This window comes from Synchiropus splendidus, chromosome 17 (assembly GCF_027744825.2).
Source record: "Synchiropus splendidus isolate RoL2022-P1 chromosome 17, RoL_Sspl_1.0, whole genome shotgun sequence".
NCBI classification, from domain to species: Eukaryota; Metazoa; Chordata; class Actinopteri; order Syngnathiformes; family Callionymidae; genus Synchiropus; species Synchiropus splendidus.
The window spans coordinates 4,916,691-4,943,423 of NC_071350.1; the positions used below are offsets into that span (position 1 = coordinate 4,916,691).

Consider the following 26,733-nt stretch of genomic DNA (forward strand, 5'->3'; position numbering starts at 1 on the left):
TCTGCATTTATCTCTATATATATCTTATATAGTCAAAAGTTATGGTTTTTAATACGACACATTTACATGAATATAATGTAATGCAATTTTATTCCTAGTTTTCTGACTGCTTGGGTGACTACATAATAATAATAATAATAATAATAATAATAATAATAACAATAATAATAACAATAATAATAATAATAAGCCTTTTTTCTACATGGGAAAAGTGCCAGCTCTTTTTCTTCTTATGACTTCAGCCTCCTCCAATCCGCACCATCAGACAGGTAAACATGGTATTTGTTAATGTGGTAACTGTTTTTTAGGATGTTCTCGGCTTGACCAAGAGTATTATTTCGTTGTTCAAATACACATGAAGTGGCCTTGTTATTTTACTCAATAGTTTTAATGAACTCACTGTGAAATTCATTTAATTTAAAAGACTTTCACAGGACGCGACTGCAACCTTTCCTCAGTGATGTGCTCCGACCACCAACAGTTACGCATGTAAATGAGCTTTATAGTGGCCATAAAGTACTGTGGAATAGAGGTGGGACGTTTGCAAATCCACATTAGCTGTGTGTGTCCCAGTGATCCTGCAGTGTAACAAAAAGTGAACTGAAAAAACAGACTGCTTTATTTACTGGACTAAGGAAGCATATACATGATTGAACCTAAATGTTTTTGAGAGACCTTAAAAGTAAAGACACTCATCATTATTTCCCATCAAAACATCTTCATATCACTATCCGGCTCACAGTCCTCTGTTACAAATGCGTCCCAGTTGCAGAACACTGATCCGACGCATACAGACAGATTTGGGGCCAAATTCTTATTTGAATGACTGATTCGGTCCCCTGACCTCAATCGAGCTGCGCGTTATTTGAAGACCAGATTTAATGTAGCAAGACGTGAAGACAGCTTTAATGTGCTATTTTTACTTGACTGCTGTGCTTCAGTTCTGTGAGGCACGAGTGGAAATATGAATTATGAAGCATGGCTCTGCTGTTTAGATGGGACATTGCTGAACTAGTCATTCACAAAACCGGTGAATACATAACAGCAAAATAGGAAAAACAAGTTGTGGTCAAAATGTTTCTGGAATGATCCGCAAGATCGAGCCATACTGTACTGAACAGCACTCATCGTAAGTGTGAAAATATTGAATTTGTTTACTGTTGTAGTGCTGATGCGACCAAGCACCTTCACCTTCTGACCAATCACAACATGATTCCATGAGCAAGTCACTGTTGTGTTTGTCATTCATTCATTAAAGCAGGTACTGAACAGTGTATGAGCACTGATATACTTGTCAGTCTGTGGTACAGCCTGCTACGTTGAATGAGTTTGAAGTCCTTGTCAGCCTGAGGTCGCCTATGAAAGCTTTATGAGCTCATCATTTTACTGCCACAGCTTAGGGATGTCCGACCAGGAGGCATTATTCTGTTTACTGCCATAGATGACCGAGATGAAGCTAATGGGTGGCAGCAAGACCAGGGTCTGATGGTTGTTTTATTTCTTTATTTTTTAATCGGTTCATTTGTGCATCTGTGAGCGTTTTCGATTCTTACTTGTGAGGATTACTTTATTCACTCAAACTGACACATTTAAAACTTGGTAAACAGGATTCCAAAGTCCCTCGCAAAAAATAGGACATAAACAAAATCTGTAAACTTTTGAACCAAGCGAAGCTGCTTCTTCGCCCTTCTGTGGAGACGTGATGAGAGAAAAAACTTTTTTTTTTCTAAATTGCAGTACTAACTGAGGGAGTTTTACTTCTTTTCATATTTGGCTGTTAAGTAAGACAAAACCTTATGCAGCCCAAACAGATTCTACACAGTCTCTGAAATGTCATGCTCCAACATACAATTACAATATTATATATATATAATATTGTAATTATATATGTATATATTGTATATATATATATATATATATATATATATATATATATATATATATATATATATATATATATATAATTACAATATTCTGCTAATGTTCTTCTTTTGTTGACAGTTTTTAAATATTTGCTTTATATATATATATATATATATATATATATATATATATTCTAATTACCAAATCTTCTAATTTTCTTCTTCTGACAGTTTTTAAACATTTGTTTGTAATTGTCTTTTTCCATAGAATAACATCTCATCTTTCATCTGTAACTATGCATTTTCTCTTGTCAACTTTTATCACAAACTGCCCAGTATCCAAAAAGCAGCGACTGTGGGTGAGAGGGTTTATGCTTTATGTGTTGCCAAGATTTCACTTAATCTTAGGGAGTTGATATTATTCAAAGCTGAGAGTCTTGTGTGAGCAATGTGGAGCAATTGTGTTATTGTGTAATGTGTTATTTTCATCATGCTGTCTCATACAATCATAGTGTATCCCGGAAGTTCAGCTTCCTTCAGTTCATGATTTCTTTTCTCCTCTCATCCTGTCTGCATTTTCCCTGATTTCAAACGCCAATATTAGGTAATAGAATGAGATGCTTTTAAGTCCATCTACTGATGAGAAAATGCGTTGTTTGGGGGCATACATCTGGATATCAATAAAATTCTGCACATTTTCTGGACAACAAAAGAGCAAGAAGATGAAATGAAGGTGCAAGAATATACGCATGAAGATCAGACAAAACTGTCATAACCACGCAAGGGAACATGCCATTCCTTTTCCACCATGAACAGCACAACCACTCTTTTGCGTGCGGTTGCATGGAGCATTTGGCATGGGCACATTGCACATCATGCGCGGGATGGAGAGAGAAAAATGAAATGCGCAGAGCATCATAGGGAGACGTGCTGAAACTCTCTTCACTGAATGAGACTGGATGTCTGTTGCTCTTTATAACTCCTTACATGGCTCTCCTCCTAGGTGAGGGTACTGAAATGCCTCTGTCTAAAATGCACGGCCGTTTGATGGCCTTTAAATAGCAATCTGACACATTGTTAACCATTGAATTAATGGAGCGCCATCCATGACAGACAGTAACCCCAACTTCTGTCTGTTTTTCACTTCTCACGCTGCCAATGTGTCAACTTGCAACAGTGAAGGCTGCCTTTTTTTTATCAGAATAGGACACAAAAGGGAACTTTGCCAACGTCAGTATACGACACAATGTATTAAATAGAAATTAAATTTAAATAAATTTAATAAATTTAAATAAAATTAAATAAATTAACCATCGTGTTAGCCGCCACGAGGATATGGCTCCTATGGCTAGAGTGGAGCACAAGTGGTTTAAACTGCTCATGAAAACTAGACAACAAAAGTACAACAAAACACATTTGATGCTGTGGTGCTTCCCAATATGTACGACACTGAGAGGGAGATATATCTTGTATTTAGCGTTATCCAGGTGGACAAGCACAATTTCTCTTGATCATGCGTTGAAGTCATAGTGTCCAGCCTTAAGCGGTACGCATGAGTTATCTTTAGTCAATCATCTGAGGGTGGGTAGTAACCGTTCCAGTGTGTCCAGTGACTGTGGCTACATGCAGAGAGTAACCCGACGAAGACAATAGCTCGATTCAGCCAAGGACTTCGATCGCATCATGATCCCCTGGTTTACATGCAGTGGAGATAAGTTGAATTACTGAATGATGCATCTCCATGATAAGATGCCGTTTCAGACAGCGATGATGGTGACTGATAAACTAGTTTAACTTCAGACATCCAAAATCAGCACGTTGGAACGATGGTTCAACGTGGTCACCGTCAGGGAGCTGCCGCTTCCTTCAGCGGGTATTGGAACTTAGCTCTCAAGTGTCTAAATAAAACTTAATCTTCTGGATATTGTGTGCATAGAGTCTCACTTTTGATGACCTGCCTTGACTCATTTAGCAAACATGCTAAGGTTGCTAACGTGCTGGTAATGTCGTGTCCTTTAACCAACAAATCACGTCTTCTGATCTCGTGGCAACAAACCTGGGTGAAGGAAGTTGACGACAAATCTGCAGATCAGTATCGTCGCTAGTCTCACAACACAGCTGATGTTTGTTACGTGTTAACATCGGCTAAGACCGAGCAACACACATATTGCACATCAGGTTGCACACACGACTTCTCCATTGTCTACTGCTGAAGGTTATTAGACTGTGATTTGTCTAGGACTTTGTTTTCTTCCGCTGTATAGCAGAAGCTCGTGCATCTGCACATCACCCAGTCCGGTCATAGTCGAGCTACTCGGCTACATATTAGCATAGACAAGCTATTAACCCCATTACGCGGGCCGCATGGTCCAAGAATAATTCAAATTTCTCCCCAGTAGTCGACATGTATTTTAAAAGTCTGAATTTAGCCGAACTAACGCAATAATTTAGTTTTCCAGGTCGTCATGTAACCGCGGTCAATGATATTGTTACTGTATGCAGCTACTAGCATGAACTACTTCTACTATTACCATTACTACGATGACATCTCTTTAAAAAAAAAGCATTTTTAATGTAGAAGCATATAGTAGTTGTAGTAGGATCTGTCCCCCCTAAAACTAAGTCTTCACTTTGTAGAAACCTTTTGTGTCACATACGATACAAAAGTACCAGACTTAAGTAAACGTCTTCAATAATTAAAATAAAAAAGACACCAAACAGAATTGAGAATTGCTATGAAAATGAAGTGGACCGTGGATGGTTTTTATCCATGAACACATGCAGTTCACAAGAACGATATCAAATGACACGTAAATAACAGGCATGTAGCTATCGCCACAGAAAGTTGACACAGTGAGAAAGACCACTTGGTGCTGTCTTCAAAAACAGGCTCCATCTGGCCCCCAGGCCACGCTTTGCCCGTGTCTTCGCTAACAGCTCTGAGGAATGTTCAGAGCTCTGTAGTGAGATGGAACACGTCTAAATGTTCATTTTCAATCTCAACTGAAGTGAACCGTTTCTGGTTGTGCACCATCTAGTTTTGTGAGAGAGACTCATTGGAGCCACGCGAGGATCTTACTTCATCTTGTAATTAGCGATTGTACATGATCATTCTTAATCTCTGGCTTAAAAGGCGTGCTGGCAGACAGATCTGTTTTGAGTTAAACAGCGGGTTTATTGAATCCTGGGAATTGTTGCGCTGAAGAAATTGAAACGTGCAGACCGGCTGCTCCTCGTGCCGTACACTGAAATGACAAAAACCTTTCTTCAATAGAACGGTTTCATGTGCACCTTCCTTTAGCTGCTTCATCACTCGGCTGCACAGTGTGTTTGTGTTTTTTTTTTTTTTTCCCACGGTGCATAGAATGAAGAGATCTTATTTTGCTGTGGCTCAGGCTGAGTGTTGTCACTTTTAGAATTGCATTTAAGCAGACTAAAATGCTGGCTGGCCCGTGGCTACATCCAGACATCTCACTTTCCTTGGGCTCTTTTTAACTCCAGAATCTGCTGTGGGGGCTTAGTTTTGAGCTCACCGCCCGAGGAACATGAGCTAGTTAATTCACACTTATCCCATTAATCTCTTTTTAAATTGCAAACCTCAAGACGATGCTTTATTTACCCCCGTCTTTTCTCGCCGTCTCTGCACTCTCAACTTTCCAAAGCGATATTTGCCCCGGCATTACGATTCAGTTGTATGTTTTGACGAGAAATTACATTGCGCTTTAGTTGAGTGTGAACAAACTGCTAACAATTTTCCTTAGATCATTATTATTATACATACATACATTGTTGGTTAACCACTGTTTAGTCCTGTTCAGGGTTGCGGGGAATGCTGGCGCCTATCCCAGCGGTCACTGGGCAAGAGGCAGGAATACACCCTGGACAGGTCTACAGGTCTATAGTTCCACCAGTCCGAAATGGGAATCGAACCCTCAAACATCTTGCTGCAAGCCAACCACTATTATATTATATATCATTATTGTCCATCAAATAATGCTATAGCATTAAGCGTGATGAGCGGCAATGCAATACCTCTGTCAGGTGGCCTATTGCTTAACTGTTGCCTGGACGTAGTGTTGCCTCCCTACATGTAACAAAATAAGGGACCTCCCACTGTGGCGTCCATTATTTGGCAATGGAATATGGGCCTCCCCTTGCAGAGTCCTCCAATACTGTAGTGAGCGGCTGCTTAAGATGCCTCAATGGCGCGCGAGTAGTGATATGAATATTTTTTGTGAGTAAGTCTATTCAGATATTTCATGAAAATCTTGCATGTTTGGTCACACAGTTTAGATTTCGATTTTTTGGCATTATTTTGCCTAAGAAAATACAGTTGTTTCAAGGAGAAATTATTACTCACAGCCCTCCTTCATTGTTGAACTTACAAATATTCTCAGAATCCCTCGAAAATAGTGCATGTTTAAAAGGTCTGCTGCTGTGTGTGTGAAACTGTTCTCTCTACATCATTTATCATATTAAAGATCATTCCCTCCTCAAAATAATTTAAGAATAGATCAGCCAGAACCTGAAAATAAGCCATAGAAGAACCGCACGCATTTTGTTTTGCAGAGCCGTGCAACTTGTCGGGGTTGCCGTGTGTACACCTGCGGCAGTTCTTGCTTGGCTTGCAGCACAAACGCGCAGCACGGGCTCCTGTGCTCCCTGTCCTCAGCTCTGGTTAATAAGCCAGGTAGAGACAGAAGTGACTGTACTTCTCTCACGAGGAGAGACACAGAGCTGGCAGCTCCGCGTAGCGTTCAGGACACCTCTTAATAAAGGAAAAAAAAAATCACGTATTAGTTCAATACGGCTTCATTTTTATGTCAAATACAAGACCATTATGATTTTCAGAGCTATCCACACATTCAAACAGTTACTTCAACTTCAGATCCAAGACAAATCATTGGAATTGGTTCCTTTGCGAAATGTCGTGTTCGCTGAGAAACTGTGGAGTAGGAAAAGTTCTGTCGAACTCAGCTACTGCTGCCTGTGCATAACCCACTGAACCTTTGTGGCTCTCTCTTGGAAAGACGTCTCCCTTCAGAAATGAAATTTCCTTCTACATTAATAAAAATGTAAATGCAGGCGAGAAGATCATATTAAACTTAGTAGTGGTGAGAACAAATGCTAATGTAGTTAAAGTGCTTCTGGAACCGAACTGTGAGAAGCAAAGCTGCTGGTGCAGGTGGAGCCCTGCTGCTGCAGAAGGGCCATAGTGGCTGAGACATGCAGTAGTTGCTGTGTTGCTAAAATGCTCATACAGATGAGCATAGAATGTAATGACAATACTGCTGTCTGCCAGCATACATTTTACACGCTACGGTTATATATAACTACTTGTGATGATTTTTGGGAGTGACAGGCGGCTTGGATGTCGGTCCTGGCGGTTGTGTGGCGTTACGTACTGTGTGTGGCTGAGAAGTGTAAAACACATTTAAAAACCTACTAAGTAGCGAAATACATTTACAACACTTGTAGAAACAAATGTAGAAACTTCTTTGAACTTAAGAAAAGTTTGTAAGTTTGTAAATATTTTTCCAGTATATGTAAATTCCCTAAGAGTGGACTAAATGCAGAATGATGTTAAAACAAATTTACAAACTCTGAAAACACATTTGCAAAACTGTACGTGCCAAAGTGTTTTGCTACGTTTCATTTGGTATCGTTTACACTATTAGTGATTTGTTGAAGAGGTTTAGTGAGGTTTAGTGCTTCATATACATATATATATATATATATATATATATATATATATATATATATATATATATATATATGTATATATATATATATATACATATATATGGTCTTTTGGAGTGGACAGCGCATGTGCAAGGTTCTTTTGTAAACTTTTTGAATTCTTGATGTTCCAAAAAAAGAGTTTGCGACTTTCAATAAAAACAAGTTCCACGGCACAAGCTTCAGTCTGATTTTTCCTTTTTGATTTCTGTCGGAGAGAAGCTAGGGGAAAACGTTCGTACGGCTGTGCTGTTGACCGCAAAGAACGAAGAAAGCAAACGCTCAGGACAAAGGAGGAACGGGTCAGAATCGATACACCGTCCACAACAAGAACCAGGTAGCAAGCGATTGGAGCTTGCTAATACAAAAACTGTGAAAACAATTTTAGAACACATCTAAAACTTGGAAATAATCTTGTTTGACATGTTGTAAATATGTTTTGCTATTTTTAAATTTGCTCCAAGAGTTTCTACATTTATTTAAAAAGTCTGTTAATGCCACTGTAGTTTCAGGCAGACAGAACACATGAGCATGAACCCAACTGTCTGCTTTTGAAAGCTTTGGCTGGACCCTCTTGAAGCCGGATTGTTGGCTGCAGCAGGTGAGGGGTGTGAAGGAGGACGCAACCTGACAACAGCGACTATTTTCCTTCTGAACATTTAAAATGTTCATACTCTTGCTAATTGTATCATCGGTTCAACACTCAGCACCTCCCTGCAGGTCCGGATGTGTCTGATCGATTCTGTAACTTGATGGATGTGACTGAGAGGCTTTGAAGAGTTTCATTTTTCTATCCTATTAGAAAACACTTATCAAAATGAGTTTGGCACCTGGAGCTGTTGAGTTTCTCCCATAACAAGTGACTGAGGCTGAAATTGTCTGCTGACACAAAGCTTTTTGATTCACTTACGTTCAGGACCGGATCACGGGATCCTTACTGAAATCCTGCAAGTCATGGGAATGTGTTTAAAAGATGTATGAATTTGCACTCCACAATGTCAAAACCTCTTGCGCTGGGTGTCAAATGTGGTGAAAAGTGGCAGGTTTGCGTGGAACAAATTAGTCTCACGGCACCTTTAGAAGATTTTTCCGACTGTAGATGTCAGTGTGGGGAGACACCCAGACACGTTTTGTCGTTCAGTTATATATGCAGCTTGTTTTAATTTAGCACCGACTTTGGATGTTTTAAGCGCTGCTGTTTTGTCGAAGGGAAATTCATGAATTGCAAAATATGCGACAAATAAATGTCATACTAGGAATTGCTGGTAGTGATGAGTCACTTGCCAGAGATAGGTTGTATTTAGTGCCTTTGAACAGTGAAAGACTCAGCTGCTTGTTTCCGGCGAGCTAAGTTGCTTGTCACATATGTTGACTAGCAGAGGCGAGCAGCTTGACGGCACGCGCTTGTGTTAGCAGAAGTGGAAACAAGGCAATATAGAATCCCGTGAGAAATATTTCCACTTACACAGCCTCCTGCCAAGTTTTTAAGCATGCATTCAAACAAATGCTGTTTTTGGTACAATGGTCTTTCCACCCATTTCCCCTGGAATCATAAGACTCGCAGTATATATCCATAAATCTAGTTCCATGAGCGCATCAAGCAGTGCTTCAGCTCACGGGTGGTTGACGTGAGCAGCTGTTCCGGATGTTCACTTGCCACCATTTTCCTCTCACATGTGAGTGCTGGAGAACATGATATTGTCTCATGCTCATGCGGCTCACATGCAGCCTGGGACGCCTCATTTATCTCAACACATGTGCATGTGTTATTCCCTGAACTTGCTGAGAGGTGAACAGTGCAAAGAGCAATTTGTCTTTGGCGCTTCCTCTTGACCCACACCTGCATTGCCTTGTGAGGACACTCAAGTGTGGATACAGAGGGCTTGTTAGCGCCTATTAATGGGGTTGTGACCTTGGCCGCAAAGGATGTGTTGTTACTTTAAATTCATAATTTGTTAGGAAACTGAGCACCATTGATACTTGTGTAGCGTAAATTCATGGAGAAAAGCAAGAGGACGATGCAATATACAATTAGATCATCAAAAGATGCTTCAAGGTGTGTGCTGTCTCTTGGCCATCATGTGTTCATGGAAGTGTCATAAGCAGTGACGCTAGCTGAAATCCTTTGTTTTCTAAACTATAACAAGCAAATCAAACATGAAAACGTTGAATGAATGACACATATTCACATTGTCCACAGTCATGTTGAAGTTGACGTGTCACTATGTGACACATCTTATGTCTGTACAATTTTATTTTATTTTTATCCAAAATTATTTTTGATCATTTAAGTTTAATATTTATATTTTCACAGACAGATTGTATAATAATGAAATTGTAAATATCCATACAATATCATTGCACAATAGAAGGAGCAACTGCAGTTAAACTTTGAACAATACGCAGTCAACAACCCAACCAAAAAAATAGATCAATAAAATAGAATGGAGATGATCATAAGAATTTATTGGTACTGACAGCTAGATTAAGTTTCATGAAACAGTGTCTTAATCTTCAGAGGCCACTAGATGGCGCTGTTGGTTTCAAAATAATGTTTCATTGCAATACCTATTCAAGTTCAGACATTTTTCACTTCACTCAGAACTGTTTATATGTGTGTGTTTGATGCATGCAGAGGCAGGGCTGTGGAAAAAATCACCTTTGCATGTGGCATAAACGAAAAAAAAGGCGCTTAAGAATAGCAGACTTGGCAACTACTCGCGCTCATTGCATTACGCTACTGCAGTCCTTTCTTTGGCAGAGTTGATGCAGCCCGTGCACATTACTGCCATCCACTGGTAGCAAACAGTTTCACAGTGATGGGATCATGGAGTTTCGTAGAAACAGTTTTAAGCCCAACATTATAGAGCAGACAGGGCCATCTATGGGTTTCCTCCCACAGGACAGGGTTTTAGAGAACTGAGAAATCTTGTAGCATCGTATCATCGCACCCCGATTCACCCCTGAATTCACCCCTGAATTCAGATGGGACTACAATAATACGCCACGATGGTGCGATGATGTGATAACATGAGTATAATATCATCTGTTTCACAGATTGTTTTATTTATTTGTGGTTATCCCCCATTGTCGCTTTCATTTTTGACTGCCTTAAAAGCACAGAATGAGTCATGCGCTCCTTAAAAGATACATTCATCTCACTTAAAGTCATCATCTTCAGTCTGAGGTTTGAGTATGTCCACACACATCATACAGCCTCTTTAGAACTTGTCAAAAGATAGAGCTGCTCAAGAGAATTTCAATTGACCAGCGATTTTTCCTGACAGCTCAGGCGCGCGTCGTCCTTGTGCGGCCTCCGGGCGTTCACATCAGCAACATTCTGCTTCTTATAATACTGCACGGGATCTTTCCGCTTCATAATATCATCAAACCTTAGTGTTGGCTACCCCCCCCTCAGTAGTGTGGAAGCTATTGCAGCATCGATGGTGGGAAGGGGGAATGAGGTGGGTCAGCAGTTCACTCTGAACCAGATAGCGCCACACAAAGCTTTTATCACACCTAAACGGCTTCGTCTTCCGTAGCCAGCGCCAGAAAAACTCCTTCATCTGCTCTCATGTGAGAGGAAGAACTTAGTTGAGAGAGAAATGCGGCTCTGAGAGGATTTCTGAGACACGTGTTTGGCTAGGGATGTTTACCTTTCCTTCAGAGAAGAATGTCATTCACACTGAATTACACAATGGTTTCAGCCCCAGTCTCATAGGGCTCATGTTGTTCATGACTATTGACGGGTACATGAGGTTTGACGAAACAGTATCCTAATTTTCAGAGGCCGCTGATGCCACTCCTGGTTGAGAAAGGAGAGAAGGTTTCATTGAATTATTTGTTGAATTGTTGTACTGCAGGCAGTGCCATCTGGTGGCCTCTGAAAATCACGACACTGTTTCATGAAACCTCATCAACCGTTCAATACTGTTTCATGAAACCTCATCTACCCGTCACTATTCATGACTATTGAAAAATAAAATATCATCAGCATATACCTAAATTTATCCTTGTACCTGACATGAATGATAAGAAAAGAAAAGAAAAACGTGCCGCATGTAACTATATGGACCTGTCTAAATGTTCATAATCTGTGTGGAAGAATCACACTGAATGCACTTGGAGTTGTATGTTATGTTATATCTATTGACTCCTGACGAAAAAGAATTACATTTGATAGATAAGAACAATCCTGTTGTGGTGTCAGAAGAACCAAGCAAGTGGGTTTAATAGGAGTCTTGGCAAAAGAAGTTCAGACATAGACATCTTGAACCCACTAAAGTGACCTGCTGTCCTGTCCTCTCGTGTCTTTTTAAACAAACCGACAGGCTGCATCTTTCTACAAACACTAATTCCATCACCCTCTGTGTCTTCCAGGTGTAATTGTCTCCCCGAGTGCTGTTCTGGACCCATAAACAGAACCAGAGAGGAAGATGGATGGGACAACAGAGTCTACCTGATAATGATACCCACCCGTCCACCTTACCATGTTGCCCTAGGAAAACTCTCCCCCCTTCTGACAGTTCTGTTTCTTTTCTTCCTTACATCCTAAATTCCACTGAGTCCTTTTCCCACCTACAGTTGCCGTTCGCATTGGTATGTCAAAAGGAACTTTTACTTTGGACATGTTGTTTTCTCCTCTCAGTGCTGCCAGCCACCACGGCAATGGCGGTAAACGTCGCACACAGCGGGCTATAAATCGCTGCCACGTGTGGCTTTTGGGGCTGGCGCTACACCTGACCCTGTCCTCCTGTCAACGGGTTGATCTCAAACACCCCATAGTGTCCACAGGGTATGGAAAAGTACGTGGGATCCGGAAGGAGCTCAGCAACGAGATATTGGGTCCGGTTGAACAGTTCTTAGGCGTACCATATGCCACTGCACCCATTGGTGAACGCCGTTTCCAGCCTCCAGAGGCGCCCGGATCGTGGCAGGAGATTCGCAACGCAACCCAGTTTGCGCCTGTGTGTCCACAAAATGTGCACGGAGTCTTACCTGAGATCATGCTGCCGGTGTGGTTCACTGACAACCTGGACGCAGCAGCCACGTATGTCGTCAACCAGAGCGAGGACTGTCTTTACCTCAACATTTACATACCCACGGAGGATGGTGAGTCACACAAAATCTCTTCATTACTTTCCGGTATATACTGTATTCTTGTTTTCCTTTCAATTATCTACATGTACCAGCACATGAAGATGATGAAATACTGGATATTCAAACTGTCCTCACTCCCAGGGTGTAATATATTGACATTGGGAAGTGAACTTTTGCGTCCTATGCAAACCCCAAAGACGGCATTCCGTATTGCATGTCAGTGCATAGACATTTTCCGTCCTGTGTTTCGTGTAGCGAGAAGCATCGCGCACAGGGAGAAAAGCACAATCCACATGGGAAACATTGGATGTCAGTAATATACTGTAGAACCACTTATGTGGCTGCCCTCTTTATTGAGGGTGATCTTAGAGGAAGCCCAATGCATCGGCTTGCAATGCTATTGACTGTCTTTGGCGTCAGTATCGCACGCAAAAGTCCACTTCCCAACATGAATATATTTTTCCATTGAGGTGAGCATGTGTTAGAATATCACGCAGTACAGGTTCAACATGTGACATTTTCTTTTTTTTTGTAGTGATGGGTGGGAGATGCTTCATGAAACATTGACCACTAGATGAGACTTTGATTGAGCTTTGGCATCGAACAACTATCCCAATGAACCATTCTTTTTAAACCCAGAGCGTCACCTACTGAGCTCTGAAAATAAACACACTGTTTCATGAAACCTCAACAACCCTATACTATAATTGGACTTTTTTTCATTTGTTTCTTGTTCATTTTTCCTTTTGTAAATTTTAACAGAAATTGCTTCTGTGCACAAGTTTGAGTTGAAGTCACCCGTCAGGTGTTATATGTTATTGATGACGTCTTATACAGTCATTTTGGTACTTATTCTGTGCTACCTCTTGAAATGAAATTATGTATGAATTATATATATATAAAAAAACCACCAAATGAAATACAAAGGGTTGTAAAAGAGGCAAACAGTGGAGTCTCAGGGAGTGATAGGAATCTGTATTTGAACTCGGATGAGATATTTTTGAATTTCTTAAATAAATCTTCTCTTGTCTCACCCTACGGAGATCAAATATTATCTGAGAACTGAAACACTCAAATGCTCCTTTAATCAGGATAAATCTTCTCTGTTCCATTATTTTATGACATCACAGGGCATTTGTTTTCATCATGATATTTCAAAGATATTTTGCCAGGAATTCATGTCACACAGCAGTCGTAAGATTAGATTATTAGATGTGACTGGGGAAGTTTTGGTTGCCAGGCAGTGCTTGGCAGCACAGAAGCATTGAAGGCATTAAACATTAAACACACAGACAAAGCAACAACACAACCAGCGCTGTAGAAACAAAGACACCAGAAAATGAACATCATTACAAAAAATGTTAATACCACAAAAATAGAAAAATAATGTGCAGAAATGTTCTAAACACCCACCAGAGACCAGCTCTATACACCAGCCAGCAGGGGACAGGAAGGTTTGACAGAATTTCTCCCACCAGAGTGAGAGAGAAGCTTCAGGTGCATCTGCTGCTAGCCACGGATCTGTGACTAACATAGTGCTACACTCTCCCACCGATGCCGAAGTGGCACCGCTAGCTCATCCGCCACTGTTGTTCCTGCTGGGGAGTGACCCCACAATGACTGACGGTCCATGTCATCGTCCCCTCCTCACTTGGTGCCCCGCTACAGCTACCACTCCTCCATCTGTTCCTCCCCAGCTTAGAACCAGGAGAACATAAAATTACTCATAATAGAACGACTGTCATTCTTTCACCATCCAGCGTATGTTATGGTGATGTAGACAACTGTTGAAACTTGGAAAAGCATGGCAGGTTCCCTTTAAATTGAACAAATCCATTGCTGAATGAAATGCTAGTGTAAATAACTTCATACACGCATCCAAGCAGACATATGTTATGTATATCTATTCATGTGGGGACATCTTATTACCATAACCCTTTCAGCAGCCTCTCAACCTAAACCTAACCATCCAAAACAAATGGCTAACCTTAACCAGGACTCTAACCAGGAATCATCAAACCGTGTTATTTTGATGTTTTCTTCCTCAAATTGAGGAAAGATGACCCCACAAGTTGGTGTGTTGCCAAGAATTTGCCCCCCACAAATATAGCTGTACAAGGACACACACACATATCTGATCTGTCACACATTTCATTTGAAACAATCATGTAACGTTTGATTTTATTTCACTGTGAAACATTCCGTGTCCAACAAAAACATGCCCGGTTTCATTTCAATATAATTCTCCTGATGTTTAGTAATTTTCAATATTTTTCTTGTTCTTATTGTGTTGCTAATAGTGGTTTGTTAAATATTTAATCGCTCATTTAGATCATGTTGATCTGCGCTACGTTGGAGGCTTCAACACTACAGTGTTGTGGTGCTCAAGGAAGAAATTGTGTCATAAAAAATAAAGCCAAAATAAACCAGGTTCTGTTGTGGTGATGAAACACAAGGTGAAAACAGAGGCTAAGTGAGCTATAAAATCCTCATTTGTCCTCAGTGGGCAGAGCTGCTCTGCAGTTGCGCCTTGAGTGTTTGCACATGGAGAGGCTTTCTTCTTTCTGATGTCTTTTGTGTCAAATCTATTTCGGCATTCACTTTCCACGTTAAACTTTCAGTCAGATCATCTGAATAATTTAGTATGTTCCATGTAATAGCTTTGCTTCAGCCCTGGACCGGCACCTACAGTATTTGGCTTCAGTAGCTTGTGAAAACTGTGTGCCAAAGTCAGATGGCTGTGCTGTTATTCCAATTTGTCTGATGCATATTAAATCAACGCTGCCAGTCTGCTGCTACACTGTTCTGCTCTGCAGTTTGTTAGCAGATACTCGTGTTGAATGACGTTCTTAGACAGCTGATCAGACACTACCGCAGTTTTAAAGTGATGACATGTCAGAGCAGCTGGGCATCAGAACGTATTGGATAAGTCATTGATTTATTGTCTCTATGTTGAAGCACATGTTCACTTTCATTACTAGCTTCCACTAGCTTATAGTTTTAATGCTGTGTTAGGAACAACTGATTCTACGAGAATTCAAATGAGCATTTGAACAAAAAAGAAAAGTAGTGTTGTTGGCGTTACGGTAAAAGAAATGTGGATGATACACACTGCAACAGATGCATTCAAAGCACAGTGTATCGCACATAGGAGTGAGTTGTCAGTTGTGTTCCTCTCATGACTGATGGCCGTAAAGGTGGGGAAAGGAACAAAGGAACAAGATTGATATTCCATCAGCGGACATAAACTCATGCTAAGAGAGATCACTAGAGATTGTTCAGGCTTCCATGCGTGCAGCCTGGTTTCCATCCTTTAGAGGGTCTCAAGCGTTCCAGTAAGGAGGTGACCACGAGGCAGAGAGTTGAGATTACATTTATACTCTGGCCTTCAACATTGTTTGTGTTAAGTGTAGTCAGACCTTCCTTTTAATTCTTCAGCACCAACAAACAGCTAAGGGTTAGCAAGCATCCATGTAGTTAAATGTAGTGTATATGTTTTTTGTTTTTGCTTTTATTTTAATTTTTACTTTGGGTTAGTTGGTTTCCATGACCATTCATCTGTTTTTATTCTTCTTTTATCCTCATATGTTCCGACATATTACGGTAGCTTCGGTCAACCCTTGCTGCAGCACTACATTAATAGTCACTCTGGAACGTCTGCACCAATGCACTCTCACGAGGGGGTTAAGATATTTGCTCTCCAGTGCTCTTTCATTCTGTGTTAATTCAGAAGGGGAAATGGGATCCGCTTCAGCCAAGATTCAAAAATCGCTTCTGCTGACTAGATAAACATTAAAACGTTGGCTGAACTTTATGACTTGGAGAACTGGCAGAGCCTTATTATGGCACAGAGTAAAGACTTTTATCTTTCAGTGATTCGACTTGTGACTGAGAGGCCTCCCGACCAAGCTCAGGGGGTTCTGCACAGTTTAGTGGAAGTATATGACACAGGCTCCAGCTTCAAGCTCTGTGACGAAAAAAGCAATCTTTCATTTGGTGGATCATTTTGTTTCCAAATATTTCATGACAACAGTATTTAATAAAACAATGAGTAAAGTGCACTTTAAACTGTGCTTTAAGGAGTTCTCTGTCACTCTTTCATTCTCAAATGAAAGTGTCACCAAAATCAACTAAAACGTAATTGGAAAGAAGAAGTACTGGGTTTTCATTTGATGTATTCAATAGAATTTTGTTTCCAAATACCACCATAAAATGTACATAAGTGGATCAAATGCCGATGCCATCTTGTGAAGTCAATGGAGTGCACTGAAGTGGTGGAAGTAGTAGTCGTATCAGAGAATAATGAGGGATTTGTCAACCTTTTTTTTAAAGAGAAGAGCACATGTAAACTACTTAATGGTATTCGAACCACGTAGCTGTGGAAGTGATGACTGGGACTGTTGGAAGACGATGAGGTGTCTGGTTCAGAGATGGCAACACTGAACGGAAATGTAATTGTGCCGTAAAACTCAGCAGTACAAAACATATCATGTGTTAATGGTAAAAAGGGAGACTGGCTAGGTCTTTTACGACTACAGACGCCTCCTCACTGCTGTTCTGATCGCTTCTTTGCACTGGTTTGATAGGTTGCTATCATCGCTTGCGTTTCGTTTTGAAAACTGTGAGTATTTGCAGACGGGTTCAAAACCAGTTTGAAACACAGCTACGAACACAGGACGAATCGTGAGACTAGTGCCTAGCTCGAGTGTTCACATGGGGTGTGTATTTAGCAGGGTGTATGTGTATCTTAACTGAGCCTTGTGTGTTGCCGTGTTGAGTCGATCGACATTAATGATTGTACACTGTCATGTGGGGGAGAAGGGGTGTTTGCGCAATAAAAGACTATAAGATTGCTACATTATATTCCCAACATTTAATGTCCAAAGGGGTTTTGGGATGGCAGTTTTACAGCGGGGATGATTTGAATCAGTTTTTGTCCACCCCCCCTCAAGTACTGTCTATGTCTGCATTTGGTCATGGAAAGTGACACTGTGATGTTGCAGTTCCAGACTTGTTTTCAAAACCAAATTATTCCTAAATTTGACATATTTGGAACTTGTAGTGCAGCTTTATAATTCAAAGTCAAAGTCAAAATCTTCTTTAGCCACATGACTTGGTAGTAGCCTCTAAAGTATATTTTTAAATATAGCGGACAGTTTTTTGGCTGGTTCTTCTTCATAATTGGTATTTTTCCTTTGATGATTATAAACCAACTGATGGTCTTCGTCCCTTCTTTGTTTCAGGCTTCAGTCGGCGCAGGAGCGAATAGTAATTAATGTGGCTATTATTAGCTTAGCAGCAAGGTGGAAAACACAATTACAACACCTTGCGAAATGCAACCTTGCACAGGCCCCAAGGGGTGAAATTAGTCAAATAATGGAGATCACAATAACGCAAAAGCCCTTTCCCATTAATGATCGGGAGCTAAAGGCAAAAACGGGCAGATGGAGGGTGGAAGATCAAAGTCAAAGTGGTGATTGTAGCAGTCTGGTGGTGGAATGTTGGATAAAAGTTGAGTAATGGGCTCACCTGAGACTCAACCTAGAACCTGGAAGTATCTCTGCATGACAACTGACTGCAGCGGCAAAGAGGGATGTGGTCAGTTATATAGGGTGATACACAACTATAGGAATTGCCTTGCTAATAAATGTGTGCACAATGTGTGTGTGTGTGTGTGTGTGTGTGTGTGTGTGTGTGTGTGTGTGTGTGTGTGTGTGTGTGTGTGTGTGTGTACCTCTCCCCAAGAGAGAAAGTGCAAATGAGTGAGACAGTTTCTACATAGCCTTGTCTGCTTGTCAGAATCTGTCACTTATTGTCAGGGGTCAGCGAGTACACCAGGCGGGAGCTGTCCCCAAGGATCTGTTTTATCTAGTTTGTAAAGGAAATAGACTGAGGGAGAGCAAAGTGGTCCTGAAGTCCAACAGAAGACACTTGTCCATGTGTTATTCCTGTCAGCAGCTTCACAAGTGTTTACGTGGCGGAGGGAAGAAAAAAAATTGGTGTCATTAAAAACGTCATCGCTGTGCCCGAGATGTACAACTTTTATGCTTATTTTATGATCTACAGGATTCATAGCCATTTCCATAAAGATTCTGAACTAATCTGTAACCGTGATTCATGAAAGGCAGAAGGTAAATTGTCCATCCAGCATGTTCAGCACTTCTGGCCGGCGTATTTTAATGATCAGTCACTGTGGAATGAAGTACTGGCTTATCACTCAGGAGTGCATGCCCATATTTCTGACCAGTAAATAATATGAGAACCAGTGGAAACCAATTGTATATTTGAAGATTAAAATCCATCGAGTCAGTCAATAGAATCAGGTGCGGACACTGTGTGGAACAGTGTGTTCTGGGCCTCAATTTTCCATCTGGGATGTGGGTTTCAGCGCACAAATGACAGATCAAACACCTCTGATGGCTTCAATTTCTAGCTATAGTTCGTGTTGACACCTGTACTACAGACATCACCCTTAGCTTTGATATGAAGGGTTGAGGACTACAGGCCATTGCTTTCAATTGATAAAGAAAATTATATGTTTCGAAAATATCTGAAGCCAAAGTGTGCTTTTTAAAACTTGGTTATGTGTGAGTCAATTGAACAAGATTCGTTGACTATGTGGCAGAAAGCATCAGAAGAGACTCACTGTCACACCATGCAAAAGGAGGTAGCTCATAAATGCTGAGAGTAGCAATGAGTTGAGGGTTTCATGAAACAGTGTCCTCAGAGTTCAGTAGGGTGTGAGGTTTTATTGAAATACGGAAATCCAGATTAGAGAACAGAGAGTGCCATGTAATGGTTTATGACTATAAGGACAGTGCTTCATGAAACCTCACAACACATGCAAGCGCTCTAGAAATCTTGGTGCAAGCAAGTGGGAAGTGCAAGTGCTATGCCTCATATTCACTGGTGGTGTGAATCGCACTTTACTGTAAGTGTTGTATCGGTGTAACTAAAGGGTAGATATGGGCTGATGAGGTTTCGTGAAACAGTGGCACTCTCTGCGATAATCTTTGAGTCACTATTTCACTGAGTCTTTTTTTACTGAGCGTGCCACTGACTGAACTACCCCCCAAAAATTTGACACTGTTTCATGAAACCTCTTCAGCTCACCACTGCTATTTGTTGTGATGCTACTGTATGTCTTGACTCAAGATAACATGAATCTTGAGATGAATCAAGCTGAAGGCAGCAAGGTGGAAGACTAGTAAACTAAATGTTTACTTGGCTGCTTGGATGAAACTGCTAAAAGGCTGCTTGGATGAAACTGCTAAAAAATGAGAGGAGATGATGCATTTGACGCCATCTGAAGAAAATCTTTGGTAATGACATTGTAGGGTCACCGACAACAAGTCAGAATTATAAGGAAGAAACACAGTTTTTCCATTCTGGGTACACAAACAAATTCACTGACACTTTGTTTCCATACACAATCATAAATAACACAGACAAGTTTAATACTTGACTGTACAAAGGCTGTGTGGCATAACTGGAGGAACCAACTCTCTAACCAAACATGGAAGCATAAGAATTCGCTAGCAATGTCAGTGAATAATGACATGTCATAATGTCAATGGTTTTGGAGGAAAAGAGAAGGACTTATTTTTATTCGAACCATGTTGTTGTGGAAGTCAGGATGAAGGGTTTGACGGTGCGTAGTGGGACATCCGTCAGCTCCAAAACAGAGAATTGTTGTATAATAATAAAGATGAACATGACCTTACTCTCTTAAAAAGGCTCAACAGTACAAAATATTGTTTGTGTGAACAAACAAAGGGACTGACTCTTTCCCAGGCAAGTGTCATGACAGCCATTTTGACAATATGTACCTGTCAGTGTCAGAACTATTTGAGACAAACTCTCTGGCCAAAAGGTTCCAGCTGCCCAGCAGCGAAATGACACCACCGATGTTGCTACTTGCTACTATCGTTTCCTATGATGCTCTACATCTATTGGGGAAGAGAACAGGCTTACATCCTCTTTGGAGTGATAAGCACATCCAGCTGCCATGCAACAGTTCGGCATCTCTTCTCTGACACTGAAGCTGAAGAGCTTAATGCGTTCGTCAATATGAGCGCCCTCTAGTGAAGCACGTTTCCGGTTCTCATTTAGTGCAACACGGTGCTGAATTTGAATTCAGTTTTAGCGTTGTAATTCAACAGAACCAACTATCTCGATGTTATCTGATCACTTTATACTGCATATTTATGTACTGTATAGTTCCACATAGCTAACAGTTGAAGGGGCTCAGAAATCCACTAAAACCCAAAATGTATAAAGACAAAGACCAGGTAGAAATGGTGCAACCATAAGAACAAATATAGTTTATTTGCTATGCTATGTTTCTTTAAACCTTTTACCAAATCTTCTTTGCTGCTGAAATACTTGCCTGTCAGGCCACAGAAATAGGACGGGATGATGGCACTCATAGACATTGTACCGCGAGTGAATTGTGCCATTTGGCAGCACCAAGCACATTTCCTCTCTGGCTGGATGTTTTTGCGCCAGCATCAACTGGCAGCGCAAAATTGGCTTAATGTGACTTGATTTTGACAAATGAAATGTCCAGAGTCCATTACAAGACATTTACACCTGAATCTGTCTGCTGTGTTTTGTCACTACTGAGTGTTATTTTTGCTGAAATAGATTGGCCATATCCTCAAAACAAACAGAGATTAAAGCCACCCCGTCTGTTGACCTGTGAAGCCATCGCTGATGATTCTGTCCAGCCTCCATCTCTGTGCAGAAGACGTGGATCATCGTCGGGAATATGGGAGAACTGAAGAAGCACCTTCTTCAAGAGAAGTCCTAGACCACGGAGCAAATTCATTCACTCCAAATGTCATGAGTGACACTGAGGGGCAGTGAGCCAAATATCAATTTAAAAAAAAGTATTTGTAGTTGGACGTGAAAACAGTGAATGCTTGAATGAAAATAGAGAAGTCGTTTGATATAGTATTATGACCAGCAATGGTTTGACGGGGAGAAATAGTAATTGTAACAGTATTAAAAACAGTATTGTCGTGAAAAAAGATAATATCATGATGATGTCACCCTTTTCAGACACACCATCAAAAACATGTTATCTGTGAGTTTGATATATTTCTTATTTTCAATTTGTGTTGGTGTTTTTTTTTTTTTTTTTTTGAGCGATTGAGCTTTAGAAATTATAGAAAGTAACAGTGTGAGGATATTGGCTTGTGAAAAAAAAACAAAAAACTTGACATTCTCCCTTGCCAGTGGTTGTGCCAGGTGGTCTGCTTTATCTATGACAACTGTGTTGTTAGAGGTCACCCGCAATGACCATCAGAACCAGGGCTTGCCTTGTGGTTGTTTCCAACCTGCAGCCATGGGGTCGAATTTCAGGATAACTCATGTTGGGTGGTTGGTAGGGAGGCGGAGGACATGGCTGAGCAAGCTAAAGAAGATGCTTTGGGCCGCCGTGAAAGAGCTCTGACTGCTTCATTGCATGTCCACTGGGTTATCTATGCTTGCAGCTAGAGTCTTGTTTTGGGGCCATGTTTCCAAGCAGTAAAGGAGGATGAAGAGTTCTTGGCAGTACTGATGGGTTAATGACGTTTCATGAAACTGTGCTCATTTTCAGAGGCCACTAGATGGCACTCTCTGCTGTAGGACAGCTGCTGTTTCAGGAAAGCCTCACATACTGTTTTGTAAAAGTGAGACCAACTGAAGGCTGAATATGGGGACAATGTTTCAGGAAACCTCAACAGTAAATAAATAATAAAATAAAATAAAGTAAAATAAAAATAAATAAAAAAAATAAAATAACAACAAGGCTGTTCACGAATTCAACAGTCTGACGGCCGAGGGGAAGAAGCTGTTCCTGTGACGGGAGGTTCTGGTCTGGATGGACCGTAGCCTCCTGCCAGAGGGAAGAGGAACAAACAGTCCATGTCCAGGGTGAGAAGGGTCGGCTCTGATCCGACCTGCACGTCTCTGGGTCCTGGAGACATACAGGTCCTGAAGAGGTGGCAGGCTGCAACCGATCACCTTCTCAGCAGAACGTACGATGTGCTGCAGTCTGCTCTTGTCCCTGGAGGTGGCGCTGTTGTACCAGACAGTGATGGAGGAGGTGAGGATGGACTGGATGATGGCCGTGTAGAACTCCACCAGCAACTTCGTCGGCAGTCGTAGACACGTACTATTATAAAATATGACCTGTAATGGAAAATATATGTATACATTTATTTTGGTTGCTTCAAGAAGATTAAACAAAAAAAAAAAGATTGTTTCAGTGCATTTTAGTGGTTGTCAGAAAAATAGCACAGTTTCATGAAACCTCATGAAACCTCACCAAATATATGGGAAGAATTTTTACTATTTTTTGGTACAATTCTGAAAATGCAAATGATTTAGGTACATTGATAAAACGTCTTTTTTTTGTTTTGTTTGTTTGTTTTTTACCATGGAAGCTGGATCAAGTCAGTCAGACAACATGCGGCCAAAGAAGCCATGGCGCCAACCGCCTAATAGGTCTTCTTCAAACAAGATTCGTAATGTAAGAAATGTCAATGTTCCTGTGGATGGACAGTGTAGCCTCTTGCTGGTGATGTCCCTTTCTGTGGCTGAACTTACATTTCCTCAAGACACTATTCCACCAACAGCCACAGATTCTTCATTTTTATTGCCGCTAGAGCAGCCATTTACCGTGCTCTTTATTAAAAACCATATTTCAGGGGGAGGCAGGACAGTAGCACCGGAGGCCGGGGGCCACTGAGTGGAGATGGAGGGTTTGGGTTGTGCTTGGAACTGGTGGGTGTGAGGGGTTGCTGCCGTGTCTGACACCTTGTCAAGCAGACAGGACACCACAGACATGACATACTGCAGCTTCATCCCGTTTACTGCACCCAGGAAATGGAAAGGGACGGAAGGCAGCTTGCACTCTGGACACAAGCTCACTGAACCGAACAGAAACTCTGCTGACTTAGAGATGGAGCTACATCGGGTCAAACAGCACTGGGAGAACGGAGACGCTGGCCATTACATTTCACTGACCACTGATTCATTGCATTCAGTGATTTGTGTCACAAGTGTGACTGTACTTCCAGGAGCAAGAGAAACATCACAAAGTTGCTGTTGTTGAAGTATTTATGGTTGTTAACATAATGCAGAAACAAAGCTAAGATCAAACTTCAAAGGTAATGTTTGATGATTAATGTTAACCATTTAAGCCAACACTTCACTACAGTAATGTTTCTATTATTTCTATTATTTCTTTATCATGTTAACAATTTAAGTCAACACTTTAGTAGAGTAGTGTTTCTATTATTTCTGCCACACTCCCACCAAACGTACCTCTAAAATGACTTATTCTAAGTTAACATTTAACAGCAGCACCACAAAACTCTGGTCTATATTGGATCTGTTTTATTTTCTCCTTAAAAGAGCATAAAAAAAATGAAAATGAGAGGGAAGCTAGTGAATAATTTTCAAAACTCTGAATGTTGATTTAATTCGCTCGGTACTCTGCAAGATTATGTGCTCTCTCCTACAGTAGTTGCCTTATTTTCTGAATACACTTTTGCTTTTTAGCTTTGTCCATCCGTCTTGCTTCTGCTGATTTAGTGTGTAGAGAATGATCGCAAGAATTGAGATTTTCTCTCCAAGTTTGTTTAGGAAGCAAACCTTTCATGACAGTAATGTTGTCTTGAACTGAGCTGTCTCCCAAGCTCAACACAGTTGGCCAGAATGGCCATTTTAAACCTGAAATCCAGACTATGTAGTTATGATACTGAGTTCGACTCCAGACGAAGGTGGAAAAGAGTTTTATACCAATAAGAAAGGAGCAAGTGCAGATATGGCACTAGTGAATATTTACGGTGCAGTGAAGAAACATAAATCGCGACCGCGCCAAATTTTTTTACTGCGGCATATTTTACACAGCGTATTTCCCAAAAGCTAGTAATTGACAGCAGAAATTATTAACAGTCTTGTTTCTCTCAGCTGTACTTAGGGAAAAGGTTTCGTTCTCTCCACTGAATGGGAAGTAGGGACTGAAGTGTTGGCGGAGGTCCTCTGGGACAAGACTCCACAGACAACACGACATTGAGAGAATTGGAAGTCGGAGTTAAAGGGGTGTAATCTTCTAAAATACCTCTTACCATTGGGCTTATTTGCTAATGCTTGGCACATACCGGAATACAATTTAGCCTGATTTAGGTGGAGGAAATGCAATTGAGTGTATTTCTAGACTAAGTTTTCACTCACATTCCAAAGGTACAGGCAAAAGTGTATGTGTAAATGTCCTTCCTTTCAAAGTACTTGTTATGTTGTCAGACTCTGTAGACTGACAACACAGCTGCCATATACTGCTGTTATCAGTCCAGTGACTGGCTGTTCCCTTTGTACACATATCACCCATATCATTAATTTTTTGATAATGGTCTCAAGTTAATAACGTGATGATGTGGTGCTCATTTCTTTGGCTGGTTTTCTTTCAACTTCAGCATTCTGCAATAAAATGTATTTGCTTTTAACTAGGTTTCCATCACAGTTTCATGGTGGATATACTGTTTAGCTGTGAGGTATCGCCTTTTCAGTCTCGACAAGATCTCAAGAATAACCGTCATACAAAAAAAAAATAAAAATAAAAATAAGTCTTACAAAAGGGGCAAAAATCATAATTATCCAAGTTATCACTTTTGCAACACGCATTTTGCATGCGCGTTACTGTCGAATGTTGTGGGAGCAAATTTGCTTTCCAAATTATGCCCTATTGAGAAATGCTGGTCTCTGAGTCTGGACAATGAAAAGGATCATGCAGCAGCTGTTTATGACTATCTGCACTTTGCTGATTCACAGTTACAGTACATCATATGGTTTTAGTGCTGTCCATGGTCCTGAGCTGGAGTCATGCCCTTGTGTCTGCTGCAAACCGACAGAGACACACTCTGTGAATTAAATCGATGTGTCTCCACAACTGTTGAACTGGAAGACACATTTTAAATGAATGACTGTGAAATTGTGCATCGCATGTGAGTCTTAAAGTGAACATGAGCACAGCGCTCTAACCCAAATGTTGTCAGAATGTTAGTTTAGAGTGCTCCTTTCTTCCAAAAAAAAGAGGCACTAAGATGCTTTCACTTGTTTTTAGAACTATCTATAATGACTGTGGCTACATGAGGGGAGCATCTGGACTAAGGCAATAGCTCGATTAAGCCACCAAGTCCAGTTGTGTCATGATCCCCCGGTTTACATGCAGCGCATAGACAATTGAGCTACGAGTAGTTCACCTCTGTGACGATGGGTGGCACCATGAGATCTTCCAGTTCCTTTGTCCATAGAGGAGGAGCAATTTAAGGTTGACAGATAGTACAAAGCTGTTTGAGACTGTTATATTGAACTGTTATAGTGAGGTCCAGAATCAGCGCGTCGGAGCGATGGTCCAATGCCGTCACCGTCATGGAGCAGTCATCATTGTCAAACATGTTTCCTTCGCCAGGTTTTGGAATTAAACTCGCAAGTTTCTGAATAAAATAAAATATTCTGGACAGAGTGACATTGGCTAAGACTGAGGAACACACATACTGCATCAGGTTACACGCACAGCTTCGAGAGTTTATAGAAGGTTATTAGACATCATATGAGTTTGTTTACGTCCGCCACATTGCTGAAGCTCACGCAGCCACACATCACCCAGTCCGGTTATAGCTGAACTACTGGATTAGATGCTAGTTCAGTCACGCTATTAACCCCATTATCCAGGTCATGACGTCCAACTAAGAGAAATTATAATTTCTCTCCAACTAATTTGGTTTTCTGGGTCATGTAACCGCAGTCAATGTTAGCAAGCATCATAGCGTCATTTTTCAAGGTCTACACGATGAATTAAGTCATACAAAACTTGTTTGCCAATTTCCCGCAGGATCAAAGGTCAGGCGTAAACTGTGCCACTGACATGTTTGACTGTGGGTTGAAGAAGTGTGTTTTTAGCTGTGAGGGCGACAGAGACATATTGGTCTTTCCTAAACACTCTGTGGATTTGTTTGTTTCTGAAGGGGCAGACATGACC

The 26,733-nt window shown here is 40.9% G+C and overlaps 1 protein-coding gene across 1 annotated transcript in view; it reads left to right on the forward strand.

Annotated features, from left to right (window-relative positions):
• Positions 1–26,733, forward strand: part of nlgn2b (neuroligin 2b) — an 87,320-nt gene that overhangs the window by 16,222 nt on the left and 44,365 nt on the right. The window contains exon 2 of the mRNA XM_053846166.1: positions 11,982–12,713. Within this exon, the coding sequence (XP_053702141.1) occupies positions 12,203–12,713 (511 nt within the window). The 5' untranslated portion in view covers positions 11,982–12,202. The remainder of the gene's footprint in view (positions 1–11,981; positions 12,714–26,733) is intronic.